This window comes from Ambystoma mexicanum, chromosome 6p, assembly GCF_040938575.1.
Source record: "Ambystoma mexicanum isolate Mex_15411 chromosome 6p, UKY_AmexF1_1, whole genome shotgun sequence".
Lineage (NCBI taxonomy): Eukaryota > Metazoa > Chordata > Amphibia > Caudata > Ambystomatidae > Ambystoma > Ambystoma mexicanum.
Window position 1 is genome coordinate 1,377,563,539 of NC_090935.1, and position 24,270 is coordinate 1,377,587,808.

Consider the following 24,270-nt stretch of genomic DNA (forward strand, 5'->3'; position numbering starts at 1 on the left):
GGGCTCAGTGATCTCATTATGTCATGTGAGTTACACTGAGTGCCGCTCTTCTGACTCGAGAAGAAGGTTAGACACATCGCCATTCTTCTGACTATCTGTGAGGCAGGGGGTGTTCAGTAGCTGCACTGTCTCTACTTTGCCCTTGATAAGGATTCCTGCGTTTCTACTTCTTCAGGGTCCTGATTGGCTCAATATAAACAAAGTGCTCTTTACATTCCCCTCTGCTCTGTTGACATGAACGAGGCCTCCAGGGCCCAGCATGCTATAGGCTGCACATCTAAGCCCTTTTGATCTTACCTTGAAACGAACAAGTATCACCGATTGCAATCTGCAGCCAGCAGATTAATGTAGTCCTACTTGTGTGCTTTTTACATTATTTGACTTGAATACGTTTATTTAGTAGTAGAAACTGATATTTTTATGGTGGGAGCACTTATACTTCTTTTAATACAATTCTTGCATAATTTAATTGTGGTTGCTAAAACATCTACTTAACACACAAAGCATTTATTATGCTGTTTTATGAATATTTACGTATCCTTTGGACACGCTCGTTCTGCCAGGAAGGCCTTGCAATTCCTTTGTCTGAAAATGGGCCCTTTTGTCCTTGCAGGTTAAGATGGAGCCAGCCATCCGTGGTGCAAGGGAAAAGTCCTGGTCATGTTTGATTTGTCCACAGTGATCACATCAGTGACGGGGTATTAGGCAGCAAGTGGCCAGCTCCACAGTTAAATGAGGGAACTGCACTTTTAGTGCAACACCAGGAAAAGCCAGTTCTGGAGCAATGTTTTCCTGAAATCCATTCCAGGTAGTCATCTTTCATGAGGAGGAAATAGAGGGGGGGTCCGTCTTTCATTGAGATATGGCATCAGATGGGTAATATGGGCAAAGGTACGGCTTGCTATGTTGGGCCCTGTTCTCAACGTTAATATCTTTCACTACGGCATAGATATTCCTAACTGATTGGTCTGAAAGTGTTTTTTTTCTAGAATGACACACACATCTGTTGTTTTAACTGTAGCACCTGCGAGGATCAGAAACTATTCAAAACCTTTGTATTTCAGCATCCCTGAACCAAAAGGAGCAAATAAATCAATAGTTTCTATATAGGAATAGAAATCTAAGATATTTAAAGCATTTATGCTGAAGACAGATACGCCATTTTTTCAAAATGCACCTACAAGAAAGGGTCTGTATTAACTAACACAAAGTTTTAATAGATTGTATTCAATCCTAAACATATATTTTCTTTGTTTGGGTATGGCACTATGGTAGAAATATCACACAAACAAATTAAGCACATACACCACGTATTCTGCAAGACCTCTGTCTAAAATCACTTAGCGGTGATGACTCTGATTCATCTACCACTATCAGCTGTCGAAACAGCCTAGCTATGGAAAGACTCTGTTTGTGTAACTCATTCCTGGCTGCAGAGGTACAATACAGGACCTGACCAGTGCTGGGCTAGCCTGTTTGAGTATTCAAAGGCCCAGAAGAGCGGAAGATATCAGTCAGGAGACAGAGAAAGAGGGGCAAGAGCATAGTTGATTAGAAAGTGCTTATAGTGTCGGTCTAGAAAAATGGACACCTCTCACGATTGACGGCAAATGTATTTTGGTGGCCGAAGGCCAACCATCTCATGTACATAACGATAGAAATACATATTTCCGAGTTTGACCAATGAGCGGCCATTTTGGTGTAACAAGGATCGCCATTTTGTTTTCTAACGATTGCTCATTGCTTTCTGTTCAAATGGATTCGCAGCACATTTTTGCTTACTCTGCTCGACTGTTAACATTGTTGTCTGCTCGACTGTTAACATTGTTGTCTGAACGTGAAAGGACAAGGCTACGAGGCTAATAAGGAGTTTGTTGAAACACAACGTAGGCAGCTCCGGAGAGGAATGCCCGGCTCCCTCCCGAATGTAGCCTTGAAGGAGAGCCGCAGGGCATTTAATCATTTCACAGCTGCCAGCCAGTCTCGTTATATGGTAGAATATGTTAGAATAAAGCAGCTAAAGGCTTGAATTATGCTCTTCTTACGGCCCCCCTTTTCCGAGCCCTGTAGAGCGTGTCGGCTCCCAGGACACGAATAGCACCTCATAGATAGCAAAGTCTGGAATGTGACTCTTCCCCCGTATGTAGCTCGCTTACAAGAACAGAAGCACTGTGTTCTGTTCAACAAAGAAAAAATGTCTCCACACTTGCAAGGTTGCATATTGTTGCTAGAATAGATATTTGAAGGTGTCATATTCGTCGAAATTGTCCATCATCAAACCGAGTTCAAAGAAACTCAATAAAGGGGGGTGTTAAACATGTCATAGCTGATTGTATGATATGCATTTTGTATATATGTCACTGATGTACGTAATTCGCTCTCTTTCATCCCTCGAGGTCTACAGATACATGTCGCGGGGCATGAGACCGAGTTGGCCAACTGAGACTATTTGCTTTGCAATAAACCCTAGCTTTGGGAATACAACCTCGTGTCTGGCGTATCTATCGTGTGTGGTGACTTGCCTTGTTTCCATAACGCGTGGGACCCCTAGGGGCCCCTTTCAATAGTTTGGGAAGTAGGAGGTTAGCTCAGGGGCAAGGCACTCATCTAGGAAGCAGCTAGATGGAGCAACACAGGTTCGATCGCCGGTCCTCACTTGGTTATTAAGAGTGTTTTTACAACCCTGCGCAGGTGAATACCTCTTTCCTATTGGTCAATTTGTGGGTTATAAGAAAGGGTAGCAGTTTTCATTATAGTCAGCAAATTTGCCCTTTGATTTCTCAGCTCAGAAAATCGTCCATCAACAGGGATTCGACCCCCTCTGATGGCCAAAGTGAAAATTACAGTTTCCTACAAATACCGTCCTTTTTCATTTAATAGTTTGTTAGTGAAAAGAATAGCTTACTATTACTAAGCATGCCTTATATTTTTGTCATGCTATTTTTCATGTTTTTTTAAACTTAAATATTCCAAAAGGAACATTTAAGGCCCCAAAAAACAATATAATAATTTTACAAATTATATTTTTAAATGAACTTTTTCTCTTTGGCCATAGGTTCTAATAGCTTTTGTAATGTTATTTTTCATGTTGTTTTTTTTAAAACTTAAATATTCCACAGGGAATAATCAAGCCCACAAAAAACAATGTAATAATACAAAAATTATATTTTTTATGACATTTTTTCTGTTTGGCCTTGGTTCTAATAGCTTTTTGCAATGCTATTTTTCATGTTTTTTTAAAACTTAAATATTCCATAAGGAATATTCAAGGCCCCCAAAAAACAATGTAATAATAAAAAGCATATTTTGTAATGAACTTCTTTCTCTTTGGCCATGGGTTCTAATAGCTTTATTGACCTTTCCATCGGGCCGTACCTTTGTTTATGGGTCCTCATACTTCGTTAACTCAGTCTTCAGGGCCCATAACGCGCAGTACAGCCGTCGGGTCATGGTCTATAGAGCTATATTAGGGTCCTGAAAGTCCAAAGAAGTGGTGCTTATCATGTCAGGTGGGAGAGAAGTGCAGTGAGAGAATGTGTTGTGGCCTTCACTCTTTTCAGGCTCATTCCGGGCCACACAAAGATTGGTCTTTTCTTTGTCATGCGTTGCTCTAGGTGGCCAGGCATCATATGTTCAGGCTTGTGGTAGATGAGAGGACAGCACATAGTGATATTGCATTCATAACGCACCTGTACACAAGTGTTTCTAGGTTTCTAACTTCTACTTCACATCTCAGGCATTCTTGTCTCACCTGCTCCTTTGTTTTGCTGTGCTCACTGAGAGCTTTCTCGTCACGTTGAGGGGTGATTGTTGTGGGGGAATCTGGATTGTATTGCACAGGGTAGAGAATTGAGGAGAAGTGGGAAAGAATAGAAGGGTAAGGTAAACAAAGAATGGGTGTATGTAAAGAAGACTGGGAGGGAGAGAAATAAGAGAAAGCATGAAATGATGGGCAGAAAAAGAAGAGTTGAAAGAGAAGGAGAAAAAGGATAAGACCACATGGGACTGCTGTTCTTAGTAAGGGAACACTAAACTTTGTGTCTATGCTATTTCATTCCTGTGCTGCTTAAAGCTATGTGTGTGGACTCTTAATTCTGCAATATTCATGGGGACAATGCTGTGTGTGCCTTGGACTGCTATTCATAGACCTGATGTTTGTATCCGGATCTCTTTGTTCACTCTTCTTTTCGTAGGTTGGGGCGAAAGTTGTCCATGTCAAGGCACTTCATTTACAACCTTGTTCGGAGTTAGTTTGTCAGAAGGAAACCACAGTCTTTCCAATGTTCTGTTAATAAGGACAGTGAGAGGGGTTTGTGTTTATTTGGTCAGTGACGTATTTAGGCTTACTGATGCCCTAGCCCCAAATAAGTGCATGCTCCCCCCAAACGTTACTCCACTTCTGCCAGACCTTCACCAGAGTCTGCCCCTTCAACAAACTCTGTCTACGTTGTCTAAGCTACACCCCTTCACCCTCATTTTGTCCCCCATTGTGGCTCCATAAAATTATAAGGAAGTTTTTTAAGGTTGCAGCGATAAGAAACATATTGCTTCCTCTCTATTATTTCAAGCCTGTCATCTTGTATGTTATGTTAGTTGAAAGAGTGTTTTCAAATCTCTGCTGCTCAAGATTTGGAGATGGTAGTGTTTTCTACAGTTGAGTGCACTGGAGGTAATTGTTATGGCAAATGGTCTACTTTCGGTTAAGGCCGAAATCAATCTTTTAGAGGAAGTGAAAAGATCATAAACCGTCTGCCACCTGGACACAAGTTATAGAAGGATGGAATGAGGAATTTTGGTTTCAATGCTAATAGCTGATTTCTCGCACAAATTGCCTGCTCCATGAGAAGCACCTATCCTTACTCCTCAGCATATGCAATATTCCTTTAAAAGATCAATCTATGAAGAACTGCACCTGTGTTCAAGCAGTAATATAGGTGAAATTGTATTGCACTTGTCTCATAAACTCTGTTGAGTTTACATTATACAAACACCAACATTTACTTTGTAAATGATCCCAATACTTAATCTCGTTCTCTACTTACCTTTCATAGATACATGAAGAATGAAATATGAAGAAATACAGTAACAAATGTAAGAGTTGTTGCTCCTGGTGAAGGGACTTAAATCCCGGAATGCGTAGAGCTCAATACTTTGTTCATGATTATTGTTTATAATTACATTTTATTTATTGGATGCCTTACGCAGGAGAAATGGATGTTGTTTATTACAAATACCAGGGTATGGAGGATTTGGAAACAAATTGAGATACGATAAAACAATACCACACATGTTAATTAGATATGCAATGTTCAAGTATATACAATTGTACAGTCCACCATTCACAAGAGTGAGGATTTGGGTGGGCTGGAAGGAGTATAAAATTGATGCCGGAAAGCAACAATCACTGAAGGGCTAAAGGGAGGTTCTTGTGGATGATTTTAAATCTGTGTACAGTGGATAGTCCTATACTTACGGACATAGAGAGGTTCATGTTGAAGAGCAGGGTGAATGGAGAAGCTCAATCGAAGGGCCGCCTATGGAGGACGGGGGCAGTTAAGTTGAGGGTGTAGTGTGGGAAGAGTAGAGAGAAATAGTCTGCCAAGTAAGGAAGTGCCCATCCATGGATAGATTGTATAGAGAAGGACTTTGAAAAGGCACTGTTTTTTGCATACCATGGAAGGTTGTAGAGGTTGTGGGTTTGCAAAGTTTGGTATTTTATTCTGAGGAGCTAAGGAGATGAAGGCGAGTCCCATGGGCAGTAATCCAGCCGGCAAAAGACTAGAGTGGAGATAAGTGTGGCGATAAGTGTTTTGGTGCAGTGGAAGGTAAAATGACGAGAGATTTTCCATACATTTGCACCTGGGGAAGGGCGTTTAGCCATTCAGGTGGCTAGGAATGTGAGCAGGACCTTTCTGTGACTGCCTGCCTTCCCCCAGCCACCTCGTCACCTTCGGCAGTCATCACCTTTCTTTTCTTTGATGCCTCCCTAGTCACCCCCCTTCTCTTTTCCCCTCTCCTTGCACCCCATCCTTCCCTGGCCCCATGGCATTCTGCATCCTTCCACCTCCAGCCTTCCCACTTCATCCCACCGACTTACATGCTCACCGGTGACCTGCTCCTCCCAGCCGCCACACTCCCTCGTTATTCTCACCACTATCATAGAAATATAAAGGGGTTTTAGTCTCTTTCCAAATTCACATGGTTGCACCTCTCTTTGTTTGTTTTTATGAAAAATTGGGTATATGGACTATGCATGGAGCCCATCTCCACGAACAAAAACACATTTTACAACTATTTGCATCCCGGCAGGAGCCCTGAGATGTGAGTAGCGATCACCCCCTCGGTGGCATACAGAGCTAGTAATGCCTGTGAGCCCTCACCTTATGCTTGAAAATAAAGCTGGTTGATACGTTCAGAGCTTGGATGCCAGGCATATGGACTATGTGTGGAGCCCGTCTCCATAAACAAAAACCCATTTTTTAACTATTTGCACCCCAGTGGGAGCCCAAATATGTGAGTAGTGTAAGGAACTCATTGTGGCAACAGTAAAGACAGACACAAGGGTTCACAGTTCAAGGGTTTTTATTAAACTGTAAATGCCTGGTGGAAAAACGCCTAAACTAAATCTAAATTTAAGATGGGAGCAAGTGTCCACCATCAAGTGAAAAATACGGCAGTCCTTGTGGCGTTGTGTCAAAATAAAAAAAAGCCTATACTAAAAAAAAAAAAAATACCCAATTTCTTACAGCTAATTTACAGAAAAAGTGTGGGATAGGATTTCAATAAAGAAAGACATGTTCACAAATAATAAGTCAGGGTGTGTTTGCCAGGGTTCTCCCTTCCCCACGTTTTCAGCACAGGATAAGGTGGGTTTCCGGGCACAGCACACACTTGAGCTTTCCCAGAACAAGCTGACAGTTCTGCATCAGCTGTTGGGTTCTTTGGGGGCCAAGTCTCTTTTCAATAAAAAGTCTTTTGCTTTCGAGGCCTGATGTATCCAACAAACAAACAAACACAAAGTTCTGCTTCAAGCATACCTTGGGGGATGGTTTCACCCCGGGTCTCCCTCTTTTGGGCGCAAACCCTTCACAAAATCGTATTCAACAAATCGATTCAACAGTTCCTTTTCAATGAGCTTTGGGCGGTAACTTTCCACCCCTGGAACTCCCACTGCCGGGCTCGGACACAAATGACAAGGAGGACAGTTCACTTCCCCTGGTCTTCTAATACGTCTTGTATTCACAAATCTTAATGTCTTTTCAAACAATCCAGTGTGAACATCCTTCAATTCAGCTCACTCTTTCCAATCTTTGCAACATTGTTCATATACTCATTTCACCATGCAGGATTCATTTCCCTTAGCTTCTCAATCATCTGTTGGTCAAAGACTTTCAATGGTGCAGAGGATTTTACAAGACCCCTGTATGACCACTTTGACCTCTTCTCACCTCTTCCCAAGGGGTACGGTAGTCTTTCTACCATTGGGTAATCGCCCAGAGTATTCCTGCTTGAGCACCCACGTGGTGCCGGCCTCCTCTGTTTCTGGTTTTCCCCCTCTTAGCTTTCCAAAGTTCAATTTAGCCGTTGGCTACTTTTCGTTTAACACAGTTCGGTTTCTTATCGATACTCCCCACGGCTCACAGGCTGTGATGAACTGCTTTGCTTTCTTTCTTCTTGGAGTCAAGGTTGGTACTACAGAGACAATCGTCTCTCCCCAGCTTGGCAATCAGTGGAGAAAGGTCTTGTGTACCGTTGACATCTGGTGCAAGACATTCTGGCTATTGTTCGTGTACTTATCATTCCCTCTGTGAAGATTTCACAGGCCTTGGTCGCAAGGGTAAGGTCGACTCTCTTCTTGTCACCCTCTCGGTCTGCACTGTCTTTCTCCTCCTCTTGAACTGCTGTGCTGAGTTAGCTCTTACATTGTGCAGTCTGCCTTGCTGTAGGGTGCTGTCGTGCTCCACCTTTTATCCCTGTGGGGAAGTGAAAGGGCCATCGAGTGTGTGTGATTCTGGTCAATTGCCTGACTTTGCCTGACCCTTGTATTGGGACATGTCAGGTAAAAGGCTCTGGTGTTAGTCCATTGTCTTTCGTGTTGTGCGAAAGTGTTTGTGTCATAAAAGGGGGGCACTGTTTTGGAATATCCTACATGGTAGGATGGGGAAAAGGTGTTGGAAGAAGGGGGCTACCGCGTCTCTTCTCACCCGTCGGTGTCCCACTCCCACTCCCCAAGGAACCCCCATCCAGGTGATCCTCCTGCATTGGTCCACCTTCAGAAACTGTATCCAAAAGTGATGGTCGTGTCCTGGCCACCTGGATGACAGATCCCTGGGGACTAGATAGGGATACACCTTCAGGTTTCTTACAGTAGCGATCAGCCCCATGATCAGTGGCATCCAGGGCTAGTAACACCTGTAAGCACTCACCTTATGCTTGAAAATAATGTTGATTGATACATTCAGTAGATTGAGCTTGGATGCCAGGGTTGTGATAAATTGTTGAAGTTTAATGCCATTTGAAGGTAATCGCTTCAACTTTCAAGAAAAGCATTGATCAATGTAACACCTTTCAGTGATGAATGGTCGAGGGTTAGTTAGTGAGAGCACAGTTCTGGCATGAAGGTGCGGAATTAGAAAATTATTTGAGTATTTTCAGCACATACTTGATCTGAAAAGCAGAAAGAGGATTGAGTTTTCCAAGAGAGGAGGTGTACATGTGAAGAGAAGGAGCAGAGGACTGGTCTGTGTGGTGCACCTATTCTGAGATGGGTGAAAGAAGATGTATTTGATAGCAAGGCAATGGAGAACGTTTGAGGGTGCAAGTAGGAGATGATCCACGCACGTGTGATGTCAAGTTGGGATAGAGCTTGGAGAAGAAGGAGTTGATCAGAAGTGTCAGAATCAGCAGACAGGTCTAGCAGGCATAGGGTGGACGAGCTAAATGGTTGTGAGTGGACAGTAGTGAGCTACAGTGAGGAAGTTGGAGATATGGTTAGGCACCATTTCCATGGAGTGTCAGTGAAGGCATCCAGATTGCGAAGGGTTGGTGAATCCATTGCCATACATGTATGCAATGATATAGTTGAAGGCGTGCACTAAGAGAGAGACAGGCTGATAGTTTACTGAGTTATTGGGGAAGGCAGTGGGATTATTTATGATAAGTATGACAGTAGCCCTCTTAAAGGAGGATGGGACGGTGCCAGTGGAAAGTGAGAGGATGATGAGGGAAGAGAGGTAGGAGTAGGCCAAAGATGCAAGTTCCTTGACTGTCCGAGGTATACATGGATTAATGGAACACAGAATAGGCCAGCAAATGCAGGATTTGTGCAGGGCCAGCTCTGATGGAGGAGGGAAGTATCAAAAAGATAGGAGGATGTACAAGCGGACAAGAGTAGATTATAGCAGAACAATGTAGCTAGGCATAAGTAGGCAGTCTGGAAGCAATGTTGTGTTATGTTAAAGGATATTTATACTGTGCACTATCACCACCAGAGTGGTCCGCTGGCGCTCTGATGGATCTGAAAGATAAGAGGGTGAGGTCAGTTAGAAGAGTGTAGTGAGATAAAGGTAGAGCGGGATTTGTGATGTCCTGTTGGCAGCTTCCGTACAGTTACCACCGTTCGCTGTGCATGGGTGCAGTTTATGGATCTGTGGTTTATTTGTTGTTTCAATGTAGTGAAGTGCTTGTGGTTTGCTGTGCAAGAAGTGGTTGTGTTTGTTTAGGGTTTGCAAGGTGTGTGCAGACAGTTGAAGTTTTAGCAGATGGGTTAGTGGGGTTACCTCATTATTTCGGACATCTGAGTTGGGTGTCTTTGGCCTTGCTGTCTGCTAGAGAGTTTCTTTGTGGTTCATTCGCTTGGTTCTGCGCAAGGCGGTGGCATATCTCTGTGGTTGTCTAATGATCTGTGGGTGGGACGTAGGTGAGAGCCTCCTCCACCCAGGGTTGAGATTGCTAAGGTTGTGAGGTTGTGGGTTGCTCTTTGGTTGTAACTGGGCTGTGCCTAGCATCGCCTCCTTGAGCTCCTATAGCGTGCTCCCCTCACTACGAATTCCAAGCAGTCCCTGTCCTGTCGGGTGCTAATTAATGATGAATGCTCCTTTATCTCCCGCTATGGTCCCTGTCTCTTGGGCTTTGTCTAGCGAATGAGTTTGGCTTGGACATGATCAATCCTGTTTTTTCTTTTTTTTTCTTTCTTTTTTTTAGATGTTTTCATTTAGTTCTGGGTTGAAGAGCCAGGTTTTGAGTAGATGTCATTGCCTGAACTCAGTGTTGTTGTCGGTTGGTAAATGGTTAATTTCTTTTGTAGGAATTCTGTTCCTTGGCCGCTGATTGCTCTGTACATTAGGGACATTGTTTTGAACGTGATTCGTTGTCTGATTGGAAGGCAGAGTAACATCTTTAGTAATGGGGTGATGTGGCCTCATCATGATAGTTTAAGGAGAAATCTGGCCGCTGCGTTTTGGATATGTTGCACTTTCTTCAGCAGGTGTTCCGGCATTCCAAGGTAGAGGCTGTTGGCGTAGTCGAATCTTGACATGATCAGGGCGCTGATTGTAAGTGTTTTATGGGAAAATTACAGGAACGGTAGGATTCTTTTTGTCAATTGTAGGATGAAGAAGCATTTCTTGATTTTTGCTTTTTCTTGTGGTTCTAATGTTAGTACATTGTCCGTTAGGATTCCAAGGTTTTTGACTATAATCCATGGGGTTGAGCGCTGTTCGTAGTTCTGTGGGCCATAAAATATAATTGTTATTTTACAGGTATTTGGATATAACTACGATTTTTGTCTTTCCTGGGTTGAGTTTTACACTGTTTGTGTTCATCCAGTTGTAGAGTTCTTTGAGACATTCTCCCAGCGTTGTGTTCTCTTCTCGTGCATCTTCGCTTTTATAGATGATTTGTGCGTCATCTGCGTAGTTGTAGCACGTAAGGTTACATTTTTTTGATGATCTTGATTAGCGGTGTAGGTAGATGTTGAAGAATAGTGGGGATAGGAATGATCCTTATGGTACTCCACAGTCAGTGTCCTGTGGAGTGAATTTGAAGGGTTTTATCCAGACAGTTTATGTCTATTTACTAGGAAGGATTTAATCCAGAGTAGGACTTGGTCTGTTATTCCTACTTCTTCCATTCTCTTGATGAGGATGTCATGGCTGACTGTGTTGAACGCTGCGCAGAGGTCAAGTAACATCTTGGCAGTGTTTGTGTTGGAGTCTGCGTTTGTCTTTAGGTCATGCCAGATAAATAGAAGTGCAGTTTCTGTACCTTTCTCAGGTCTAAAGCTGACTAGTGCCTGGTCTAGTAACTGCTGTTTTTCTACATGTTCTTGTGTTAGTTTGTAGATGTAGTTTTTGAGCTGTTTTGCTGGGTAGGGAATGTTTGAAATACGTCTGTAGTTGGAGAGGTCTTCCACATCACCTCTCGTGTCCTTGAGGAGTGGTCTAATGTGCGTCCATTTGAATGATTGCAATACTGTCCTTCATCCGAGTGACAGGTTAAAAAGGTTTCTGTAGAATTCCAATGGTGTGCCTGTGTGAGGATGGATTTGTAAATGTCTGGGGGGAAGGGGTCCATTGGGGAACCTGCTGTGGTGCTATGTCTTACTCGCTTGATGAATGTCTCTACTGATATTTGTGGGAAGCTTTGGAGTTTATGCTGTGGTTCCTCATTTGGCGTGGTCAGTTGTCTGTTTCGGTTGATCATCTGCTTTGTATAATCTTAAGGAAGTTACTGATTTTATTTTTGAAGTGGTCCGCAAGGCCATTGCATAGTTTCTGTGAAGGTACCGTAGTTCGTTTATGATGTTGAACAGTTCTTTTCGGATGTTGGTGGCTTTGGTGATTCTGTCGTCATAGTGTTTCTTTTTGGCTTTTTGAATGTCCTTTTTGTAAGATCGGATTTGTCATCTCTTTCCTTGGTCGTATTCTTTCCTCCATTATAGTACAAGCTTCTTGTTCTTTTTCATGGTACTGAGCAGTGGGGTAAACCATTTTGCCATTACTCTCTTTTGTAACAGGAAAATACTCTCTGAGGAACCTTTCACTCTGGATACTAAGAAGTTGACACCAGCGCCCTCCAGAATTGTATCATGTTGAAAACAAGTTTTTGTCGCATGAATTTGGTAACTAAACGGAGAAAAAATGGTTCCTCTACTCCGTTTCTTAACAAGAGTTGCACCTATTTGTGTTGCTTCTTATGGAATTCATGCACCATAGAAATGAAAATAGACTCCCACAATTCTTTGTGATGATAGATAGTGTTTTAGTATTTTTGTACAGATGCCCTTTGTGATAACACGTGTTTCGGCCAGGGGTTGCGGAAGTGACATCACATGACCCTTGGCCTCTGATGACATCACAGGCAGTATGTCATTTGACCCCAACCTGAAGAGACATCATGGGAAGCGATAGAACATGACATTTCATCAGTTTAATGAGTCTAGCAATTATTGTATAGAATTCCAGAAAGACAAACTATTTGTTATTCCTATTCTTTCTGATTTAGGGTCACTGCTCAGTGTTACACTAATGGAACCCCCTGTTTTTTTTTTTTTAAGAGGCCTCGAAATAAATTCCAGCAACACCAGAAACAAAGAGCCACATGTCACCGGCCGCAACCCATTTTTTTAGGGGTAGCAAGGGAGACCCTAGGGGTAGCAAGGGAAACCTCAGGGGTCGCAACTGCAAACCCTGGTGACCCCCAAATGACATCCCTGGTTTCGGCGGATACCACTGCCTTTTTCAAATCAGGGCTATTTATAATGTCACCATTACAATTGTGCATAAACATAGAAGATAAACCAGGCCATGGACCAAAGCATACAAATGGTGTCCAAGAATTGCAAAATTTCAAAAGCAAATCAATCATGTTGATAAATCCATCCCATAAAGATCGAAACTCATAAGTATGTGTGTGACCATTCCCCATGTTCGAATAACACAGACATGAAGGGAGGGGGAGAGGGAGGGGTATTTTGAGGTGAAAAAAATGCACACAGAAAAATAAAAATAAAGTAAATTAGATTGGAAAACAAAAAGACAAAACGTCACAGTTTGTCGCATTTTAGATTCTTACAAATAGGTTCACATTGGTATAGTCTTACCCAATTGTTGTAGCTTGATTAATGAGTATTCTTTTAGCATGTGTACATAGTCATGGGTTCAATCCCGACCTGTCAAGTAAACATGTGATAAATGATCATCCACTTATATACATTAGTCCGTATCTTCCTATTAACTGACATTCGTCCAATTGATGAGCTAAATATAACAAAACTAAATATTCGTGTGTTTGTACGCCTTGCTCTTAATCTATATTTTAGAGAAGTATGATTTCTTATTTTCATCTTCCGTATTGCAATCTACTTATCATACTCTTGTTTCTTGTTGCACATTTGATTTTAGATATGTGTTCCAAAAAGAGGCACGAGCGTAGAGTTTTTCAACATTGTTAACGTGTCTCTTCATTGTTAACTACCTCCATTCATGAACGTAGAAATGCTCAGTTTTTTTAAATTTACATTGCTATACTGACCTAATGCAGGACAGTGCTCTGAGTTGGGTGCTGTGAATTCTGCAATAAGGGCTTACCTGCAAAGTCCTAGCTTTCGCTCGTCCGTGCGTTCAAGTCCACGTCTGGCTGTGTACTGACTCCCAGCCATGTCATGCTGTTAGTTCGGTGTCCTGGCAACCGCGTTAGTCCTACCTTGTTTTTCATTCTAGCTGACATACTTTGGTTTCAACATTAGCTTCCCATTACGATTACTATGTGTTTGCCCAGACACACCAAAATGCTAGTTGTAGAGATCCTATTCAACTCAAAAATGATTTAATCAACACGTACATAGTGTGAATGCCTCATTATCTTATTTTAATATGCATATGAGCAATATCAATATAAACAGCAGTGCATTTTTACATTCAGTGTAGTTTTAATTTGCAGTCCGCACACACAATGGTTCTGTTTCGTTGTATTTATCCCTTCTCAAATTCGTTCCAGTTTTTATTTGAAAAAAGCACACCGAGCACCATTCGGTGCTTCAATTATCAATACGTTCTCACTTCTATTTTAATGACACATATGGTATGGTAAGTTATTGGTTGTGGAAGCTGATTATCGTAGGATAACCCAGCAGAATGCCTATTTGTCAGTTAAATACATACTGCCAAAGTGCAGATATTATTCATTAATCAGTTTCAAATTTCCTTTTTGTGCCCATTCAAACAATTTGCTACTTATACAGTGTTTCAAAAGGTTATTCATAAAACGGAAGACATCTCGTTATCTGAATTGAGACCCCTCTCCACTGTTCGAAATTTACAAATTCATTTAGCTTCTTTCTTCCTTAGTATGAGTTCCTGATTCCCTCTCCTAGGTCCAAGAGTCACTTTCTTGAGGCCCAGGAATCTGGTGGTAGCTGGTTTTGTGAGTTCAAGTTGTTCTATTAAGTTGCTCGCTTTGACGGCCTTCCAGTATCTTTTTTTGATAGTTGGGGGTTTATTGGGGTGCTTGGCTGCTTTAGTTGGTAGCACGATAACAAATGGAGTGATGAGGTGGTCGCTCCAGAGTATCTGTATTGGTGGTGCAGTTGTGATAAGATTTTTGATGGCGAAGATTGTGTCAAGTGTGTGTCCCGGTGTGTGTGTTGCTCCTTTGACCAATTGTCGTAGTTTCATGGTTTTTATTTGCTTGATTAGCAATTTTTGTGAGTTTGTGTCATTTCTTCAAATCAGATGTTGAAGTCGCTGACGATTATTAGATGTTCATGGTGGATGGCTATGTTGGTTATAGCTTCAATGAAGTTGTCAATGAACGTTGCACCATATGCTAGTGGTCCGTTAAACAGTATGAATTGTATGTATGTTTTCGGGTTTACTGTTATGTGTAGGACAATGGCTTCACAGCTGATGATGTTCAGTGGTTCATCTATTTTTATTTTCAGTTTTCCTTGAATGCTATTGCAAGACTTCTTCCTTTTTTCCTTTCTCTTTTTAACTATAGGCACTTGAAGTTGTAGGGTAGGCAGCTGTTGAGTGTAATTTTATAGTTGTCATCGAACCATGTTTCTGTGATAAATAGGACATCAATACTGTCTTCGCACAACAGGTTGCATATCTCTGTGGCGTGTTTTGATATTGATCTTGCATTGATTAGGTTGCAGTGGAATATTTTGGCCTGGTTTAGTTTGTTTTTTAATAGCGGTTTTGTCTTGTGATTGTTGCTTTGGTTTGCTCCCATGTTGCCCCCAGGGTGTGATGGTGGTTTAGTTGCATCTGTGTCATAGTTGAGTAGGTCTGTTAGGTTAAGTATTGGGTTGTTTTCTTCAGGTTCCTCTTCTATTTTTTGTTGTAGTTGAAGGAACTGTCCTCGTGTTTTTGTGATATATGTGGTGAGGGAGTCAATTTTGTTCATATTTCTTTTGGGCATTTCTGTTCTTTTTCTGCACGCCTCCGTTATGCTGTTGGTCCTTCTTGCATCATTGGTCAGTTTGACTTGTTCCAGCGAGTGATTGGTCATGAGGTATGGTGTTAGGTGTAGAGACTTTTCCCTTTTTCTGACATTTTTTCTGTTTTCGACCATGTTTGTAGGGGTATGATCTGCTGTTGTGATTCTGTGGTGTGATTCCATTTGGCTTATTCCTTCTCCTGGTTGTCTTTTCGCATGGTCCTGTTAGTTTTCGTAGCATGTTGTGTTCCTTAGCAGTAGGTTGATTTAGACGTTTCTTTGTGTTTTGGTTATCTTTGGAGTTAGTTGGTTTAGGTGTTTGTTTGCGTTTAAATTGCATTTAGGTTGCAGGGGCGGTTGCCGGTGTGCAACACGTTCCTTGGTCTATTGTGATGGTTCTTGGCTTCAATGTGTTTCTGAATATAGCCCTAATGGTTTAGCGCCGGGCGGTCATCTTGCTTGATATGTTGGGTGGTTGTGGGGGAGGAGTGGGAAGGCTGGAGGGGAATTACCCGGAGTGTCCGTACCTTACCGCTGAGTTACTAGGGATGGAGTCCTAGACTTGATGGGACTCAAGGCTTATTGTTGGGATTTCTGATTACCTCTATAAAGTGTTGTCTAAGCTTTAAATATAGTAGTTAGTGAGGGACACTTACATTTGCGTTTCCTGAAAAGTGGCAAAAGGCCTAAGTTTCAGAGGACAGTAGTTATAGAGACACCCTAAGGTTTGAGTTTCCAAGACAGTAGAACTATGTTTGTCAGGCACAGTCAGGCTATCTGGTAGAGTTTAGGCTAACTGCTAAATGTGGTTCTTTGGCTCAGTCAAGCAAAATTTGAAGTAATGGTGTCTGGCAAGCTAGGCTATCTGGACAGTAGGTAAAATGTGAAATAGGCTATGTGGCACAATCAGGTTTTCTGGCACTGTCAGGTTGGATGTAAAATAAGGCTATCTGGCACAATCACGTTATCTGGGCCAATCAGGTTAGTGTGAAATGGGGCTATCTGGCACAATCAGGCTAAATGTCAAATGGGACTGTCTCGCACAATTGCGTTATATGGCACAATCTAGCTAAATGTGAAATACTGCTTTATGGCACAATCAGGTGTATCTGGTACCGCATGCTAAATGTGACATACTGCTAACTGGCACAATCAGGTTTATCTGGACCAATCGGACTAAATGTGAAATGGGGCTATTTGGCTCAATCATGCTAAATGTGAAATACTTCTATCTATCACAATTAGGTTAGCTGGCACAATCAGGCTAAATGTGGAATACTGTTATTTGACACAATCAGGTTATCTGACACAATCAGGCTAGATGTAAAATGAGGCTATGTGGCATTATTAGGTTATCTGGCACAATCGGGTTAAGTGTGCAGTGAGGCTGACTGGCACATTCAGGTTATCTGGAACAATCAGACTAAATGTGAAATGGGGCTATCTGGCACAATCAGGCTAAATGTGAAATCGGGCTATCTGGCACAATCAGGCTAAATGTGAAATACTTCTATCTGGCACAATCATGCTAAATGTGAAATACTGCTACCTGGCACAATTAGGTTATCTGGCTCAATCAGGCTAAATGTGAAATACTGCTATCTTGCACAATCATGTTATCTGGAACAATCAGGCTAGATTAAAATGAGGCTATGTGGCACAATCAGTTATTTGGGCCAATCAGGTTAAATGTGAAGTGAGGCTATCTGGGACAATCTGGCTAAATGTGAAATACTGCTTTATGGCACAATCGGGTGTATCCGGCACAATCTGGCTAAATGTGAAATACTGCTAGCTGGCACAATCAGGTTTATCTGGCACAATCAGGCTAAATGTGGAATATTGCTATCTGGCACAATCAGGTTATCTGGCTCAATCATGCTAAATGTGAAATACTTCTATCTAGCACAATTAGATTATGTGGCACAATCTGGCTAAATGTGAAATACTGCTATCTGACATAATCAGGTTATCTGACATAATCAGGCTAGATGTAAAATGAGGCTATGTGGCATTATCAGGTTATCTGGCACAATCGGGTTAAGTTTGCAGTGAGGCTGACTGGCACATTCAGGTTATCTGAACAATCAGACTAAATGTGAAATGGGGCTATCTGGCACAATCAGGCTAAATGTGAAATCGGGCCATATGGCATAATCAGGTTAAATGTGAAATACTTCTATCTGGCACAATCATGCTAAATGTGAAATACGGCTATCTGGTACAATTAGGTTATCTGACTCAATCAGGCTAAATGTGAAATACTGCTATCTGGCACATCATGTTATCTGGAACAATCAGGCTAGATTAAAATGGTGCTATGTGGCACAATCAGTTATTTGCGCCAATCAGATTAAGTGTGAAGTGAGGCTATATGGCACAATCAGTTTATCTGGCACAATCAGGCTAAATGTAAAATGGGGCTATCTAGCAGAATTAGGTTAAATGTGAAATATTGCTATCTGGCACAATTTGTTTATCTGGAACAGTCAGGCTAAATGTGAAATATTACTATCTGGCACAACCAGGTTTATCGGGCACAGTCGGGCTGAATATGAAATACTGCTATATGCCAAAATCATGTTATATGGCACAATCAGGGTTGGTTACAATGAGGCTATGTGGCACAATCAGGATAGATAGAAAATCAGGGTATGTGGTACAATCCGTTATCCTGGCCAATCAGGTTAAGTGTGAAGAGAGGCTATCTAGCACAATCAGGTCATCTGGCACAATCAGGCTAAATGTGAAATAGGGATATCTGGCACACTCAGGCTAAATGTGAAATGAGGATGTCTGGCGCGATTAGGTTATCTGGCACAATCAGGCTAAATGTGAAATACTGCTATCTGGCAGAATCAGGTTATCTGGCAGAATCAGGCTAGATGTAAAACGAGGCTATGTGTCACAATCTGATTATCTGGGCCAATCAGGCTAAATGTGAAATGGGGCTATCTGGCACAATTATGCTAAATATGAAATCGGGCAATCTGGCACAATATGACTAAATGTGAACTACTTCTATCTGGTACAATTAGGTTATCTGGCACAATCAGGCTAAATGTGAAATACTTCTATCTGACACAATCAGGTTATCTGTCACAATCATGCGAGATGTAAAATGAGGCAATGTCACACAATCAGGCTATCTGGCACAATCCGGTTACATGTGGAAATAAGCTATATGGCACAATCAGATTATCTGGGCCAAGCAAGTTAAGTGTGAAGTTAGGATATATCGCACAACAGGTTATTTGGAACAATCAGGCTAAATGTGAAATGGGGCTATGTGGCACAATCAGGCTAAATGTGAAATACTTCTATTCGGCCAATCAGGGTTGTCTGTCATAATCTGGCTAAATGTGAAATACTGCTATCTGGCACAATCAGGTTTATATGGCACACTCAGGCTAATTGTGAAATGCTTCTATCTGGCACAATCAGACTAGATGTAAAATGGGGCCATCTGGCACAATCAGGCTAAATGTGAAATGGGGCTATCTGGCACAATCAGGCTAAACGTGAAATACTGCAATCAGGATATGTCAGATGTACACAATCCATAGATACAAGATAAGGTTAAGGGTGAGTCTATCTAGACAAGAGTACAACTCAACAATTTGATTATAGGCTAGTTAGATGGGTTGAACAGTCTAGTGGGGAGCAGTGAATTGCTGGTCCCCCTGTCTAGAAGTACAGTGGTTAAGCTTGTAGCAACCAAACAAATGAAGTGGCCAAACATGTAAATACAGTGGTTAGATGAGATGGCCAAACAATACAGTGGTTAGGTTGGTAGCAACCACAAATACCAGGGTTTAAGCTGGGAGCAACTAAACATACTGCAATTAGTTAAGAAATACAGTGGTTAGGCTGATGACGACCAAAAATATATAGTTGTTAGACAGGAATTGGCCAAGTAGTAGTAGTAGTTGTCCTCTGGCCTTCTCCACGAGGAGAAGGCCAGAGGACAAGGCCTGCACTCCTCTTTGCAGCTCTTCGCTGCTCACAGCCTGACGCTCGCCGTGGAATTCTGCCTGCAGTACAAGGTAAGGAGTCCCACACTCCTGATCAGCATATCGCACTCACTTCTAGACTCCAGCGTCTGCGTGCCCGTACCCTCACATGTGCGCTACTCTCAATACCTACACAAACAAACGTACGGAACGCGCGCCTGCAAACTAGAACCCTGCAAGTTTCTATTAGCCCAAAGATTCCAGCCTTAACAAACTACAATCCCCATAGGCTGCGCCACGCTATGGATCAGAGCCCACGCAGTGAACACTACCATGACCACAATGCAACGTTAACAATGGCCATGACTCCTTATAATGTGCCTCCCACAGGCTTGAATATGATCACTGCAATGTGCAATTCTTCTACCACAGCCATGCCACCCACTGATGTAAATGCTACTTTATCCATGTCTAGGATGCTAGAAAATGTGCCCCCCACTACCGCTAATGTGATTACCACAATGTGCAATTCTTCTACCACAGCCATGCCACCCACTGATGTAAATGCTACTTTATCCATGTCTAGGACCCTAGAAAATGTGCCCCCCACTACCGCTAATGTGATTAGCGCAATGTGCAATTCTTCTACCACAGCCATGCCACCCACTGATGTAAATGCTACTTTATCCATGTCTAGGACCCTAGAAAATGTGCCCCCCACTACCGCTAATGTGATTACCGCAATGTGCAATTCTTCTACCACAGCCAGGCCACCCACTGATGTAAATGCTACTTTATCCATGTCTAGGACCCTAGAAAATGTGCCCCCCACTACCGCTAATGTGATTACCGCAATGTGCAATTCATCTACCACAGCCATGCCACACACTGATGTAAATGCTACTTTATCCATGTCTAGGACCCTAGAAAATGTGCCCCCCACTACCGCTAATGTGATTACCGCAGTGTGCAATTCTTCTACCACAGCCATGCCACCCACTGATGTAAATATCTCCCCTGAACACCACCTCAAATGTGCCCTTATCAACGCCCAATCCATCAATGCTCACCCCCTAGACATCCCCGACCTCATCACCACCCTTGATCTAGATCTTCTAATGGTCACTGAGACTTGGCTACACGAAGCCTCAGGCCCTGCTCTATCCTTCGCTCTCGCACCAGGCTATGCCATCACGAGACAAGATCGCCTGACCACAGGAGGCGGTGTCGCTCTCATAGCCAAAGATTCGATCACCATCAGAAAGGTTGACAAAACTATAAACAACAACAGCGACTACCTTCAATTGAAACTCACTATCTCGCATCAATGCACCATTACCCTACACCTCATCTATCGACCACCAGGCCCCCTGGGAGATTTCCAGGCCTCACTCACTCACCTCCTGGCCAACAACCTAAAAAAGTCATCCAAAGTCATTCTCCTTAGGGACATCAACCTAGGCCTGAATGACACCAAAGACCCTGGTGCCAAATTACTTGGCACAGCTCTAGCCCCTCTAGGATTCGCCAACACCATCACAGACCCTACTCACGCACTAGGCAGATCATTAGACTGGATAGCCCATCACAACTCCCCCCTCATAGTCACAGGCAATACCCCCACCCCATGGTCCGACCACCACAACATCACCTTCAACATCCCGAACTCTTCCCCATCCCCCCCCAAACCCTTACCACCAGCTCTCACAAGAAGTGCCTGCCAACTGACCAAAGAAACAAAGAAAGACTCTTACCCTTCCTACAGGGACCTGCCTTTAGACCCCCCTTTTCCAACGACCCAGAAACTCTTGCCAAGAACTATGACTCTGCTATCACGGCAGCAATCAATGCTATCGCCCCACTTAAGCCGCGCAAAACCAAACCTACCAGCCACACCAATGCCTGGTTCACCCAAGACCTTCTCAAACTGCGCACAGACAAGCAAGCAGCACTAGCTCAATGGCAAACATCCCGTCATGACAAAGACAAACTTAACTTCAAATCCCTCGCAAATGAATATAAGAAAGCCATCATCAAAGCCAAAGCCAAATCATTTGAAGATAGAATCTCCGAGGCCAAATCAAACACCAAGGAAATATTCGCCATATTCAGGGAACTCGAGACCCCTACACCAACCCCTCAAAACTTCACCAAAGATAAAGCATGGTGTGACGACATCCAAACAGCCATGCGCAATAAAATCAGCTCACTCCAAGCCAAAATTCTGAACACCAAACTAGCGCTCCCCACCCCACCTACCTCCCCGAGCCCCCCCCTTCCTCACCCACAGAGGCCGCCCCTACCTTCTCTTTCAAAACCATCCAGGAAAAAGACATGATCAACATCATGAAAAACATCAAACCCTCCAATTGCAAAGGGGACCCCTGCCCCGCTTCCATCATCAAAGACTGCTCAGACACCCTTGCTCCTTTCCTAACAGCCTTCGTCAATGCTTCCTTCACCACAGGGAGAGTCCCCTCATGCCTCAAGGAAGCATGGGTCCGACCTCTCATAAAAAAACCTACACTTGACCCCACCTCCCCCAACAACTACCGCCCCATTACCACAGTCCCATTCCTCCTCAAGATTCTAGACAAGGCAGCCTACCTGCAGGTCCAGCACTTCCTCGAAGAGCATAACCTCTTAGGATTGAGACAATCTGGCTTTCGGCCTAGGCATGGGACAGAGACCGCCCTACTCGACCTCAAAAACCAAATGGATGACGCTAGAGACCAAGGCAAACCTGTCCTGCTCCTTCTCCTCAATCTCTCTGCAGCTTTCGATCTTGTAGATCACGACATCCTCTGCCATCACCTCACCTCCACAGCCAACTTCTCCCAAGAAGCTACCACTTGGATCACCTCCTTCCTCCAAGGCAGAACCATGCAGGTCTTCTCTGACCTAGGCACTGCATCACCCACCATCATGCTATGTAGTGTGCCCCAAGGCTCCTGCCTCTCCCCGACCTTATATAACATCTTTACCCGCCCCCTCTTCCTTATCCTTGACGCCATGGGCATCTCCTACACCAACTACACTGACGACACTCAGATCCTCCTCACACTAACAGGTAATTATGACACAGACTGTGCAACTCTTAACAACATATACAACACAATCCAAATGTGGATGGCTATCAACGGCCTTTGCCTTAACTCCGACAAAACCTTCTCGTAGGATCCCCCGACACCCTCAAGAAACTTGACTCCCAGTTTAGCCACTTTACCATAGACTCGATCAGAATTCCAGTACTCAACACAGTAAAAACGCTAGGCGTCTATCTAGATTCCAACCTATCTATGACCAGACAAGTAAACGCAATAGTCTCCTCTGCGGCTTACCATGCAAAACTCCTCAACGCAATCAGGACTTTTCTGTCAAAAGATACCTGCACCAACATAGCCAGAGCCATAACTGGTTCCCGGCTAGACTACTGTAATGTTCTCTTCCTAGGGACCTCCAACAAAAACCTCGAGAAGCTGCAAGTAATTCAGAATATCGCCCTGCGCGCTGCGCAAGGCATTGCCAAGAGGGAGCACATCACCGCTGCCAGAAAAGCATCCCATTGGCTCCCCATAAAGGAAAGGATTATATTCAAGGCGCTAAGCATCACCCACAAATGTGTCCATCTCTCAGCCCCAGCGTACCTATCCCAGAGAATCCACCCAGTTGCGCCCACAAGACCCACCAGGACACCCTATGCCAATATGCTCTCTGTGCCCAGGGTAAAAAGAGCTAGAGCAGGTGGCGCCAGCTTCCCCTACCTTGCTGCACTACATTGGAACACCCTCCCCACCTCTCTGCGAGCTGAACCCTCACTGACTGCTTTCCGCAAAGCCATGAAAACTACCTTGTTCACCTAACCAACCTCTCATGTTTAAACTTTAATGACTAACATATATGATGTACTATGATGTATGATGTACCCTGTTGTATGATTCTCCTTATCGCTTGACACAGGATCCTGCCTCACTGTAACCCAAGGCACAACCTATACCTGTACCTGTAACTAAGTTCCCTTACAAGTAACAGCGCCACAATGCCCTTGGGCTGCCTGCGCGCTATATACATGTAATAAATAAAATAAAATAATAATGCAAGACTTTTCAAACACTCATTTATTTATTTATTATTTATTCACAATTATAGAACGTGCAGCAGCCCAAAGGCACCGTGGCGTGGCGCTAACATTCATGAAAACATATTAATTCGCTATGCAAACGGACCACCTCTCCATTCTCTCTGCACGGGCCCTGAGAGGGAGCTTGGTCTGCTGAAAAAATTCTCTACAGCGCAAACCTATCTGGTGGCTAGGCCCACGCTTATTTTGTTAATGACTGGTTAGTGCACGTTTCCCTGTGCTATTTTGTTACGACACATGTTGACTGTATTATTTTATGACGAGATGCCAACTCTTTGAAACAGAAATAAATGTGTAAATATTCCTTTTCAGGTGTGTGAAGCTGGAAATCATTTCATCAACGTAGCATTGGTACATCAAAGCGGCCCAGGTTTGTGTCCTCTTTACTTTCGCAGCTGCTTCTGATTGTGGAAATGACCTTATGATCAAAGTCCCGAGTATGCTGTTTTAACCGCTACTTACGGACCCATTTGGTGAAATTAGAAAACTACAGGGCGCGCTCGATAGCGTGCCACCACATTAGCAACATTCAGAGAAACGTGCAGAAAGAAATCATTAATAACAATTTATGATATTTCAGCGTGCAGCGCATTTGTCTCAATTAAAAGAAATGTGAGTCTGGAGGTTGATTTAAGCATCTTAATTATGTCTAAAATCCTGTTATTGACATTGAATACACACATTAATTGCTCTCCTTCCCCCTCTTCCTTCTGCTTCTCCCCTCCCACCCTT

General features: G+C 43.1%; 1 protein-coding gene across 2 annotated transcripts in view; it reads left to right on the forward strand.

Moving 5' to 3' along the window:
• The window catches only part of TECRL (trans-2,3-enoyl-CoA reductase like), a 1,221,034-nt gene that overhangs the window by 813,969 nt on the left and 382,795 nt on the right, over window positions 1-24,270 (forward strand). For both annotated transcript variants that reach the window (XM_069626096.1, XM_069626097.1), the window contains one exon: window positions 23,851-23,908. In XM_069626096.1, the coding sequence (XP_069482197.1) occupies window positions 23,851-23,908 (58 nt within the window). The remainder of the gene's footprint in view (window positions 1-23,850; window positions 23,909-24,270) is intronic.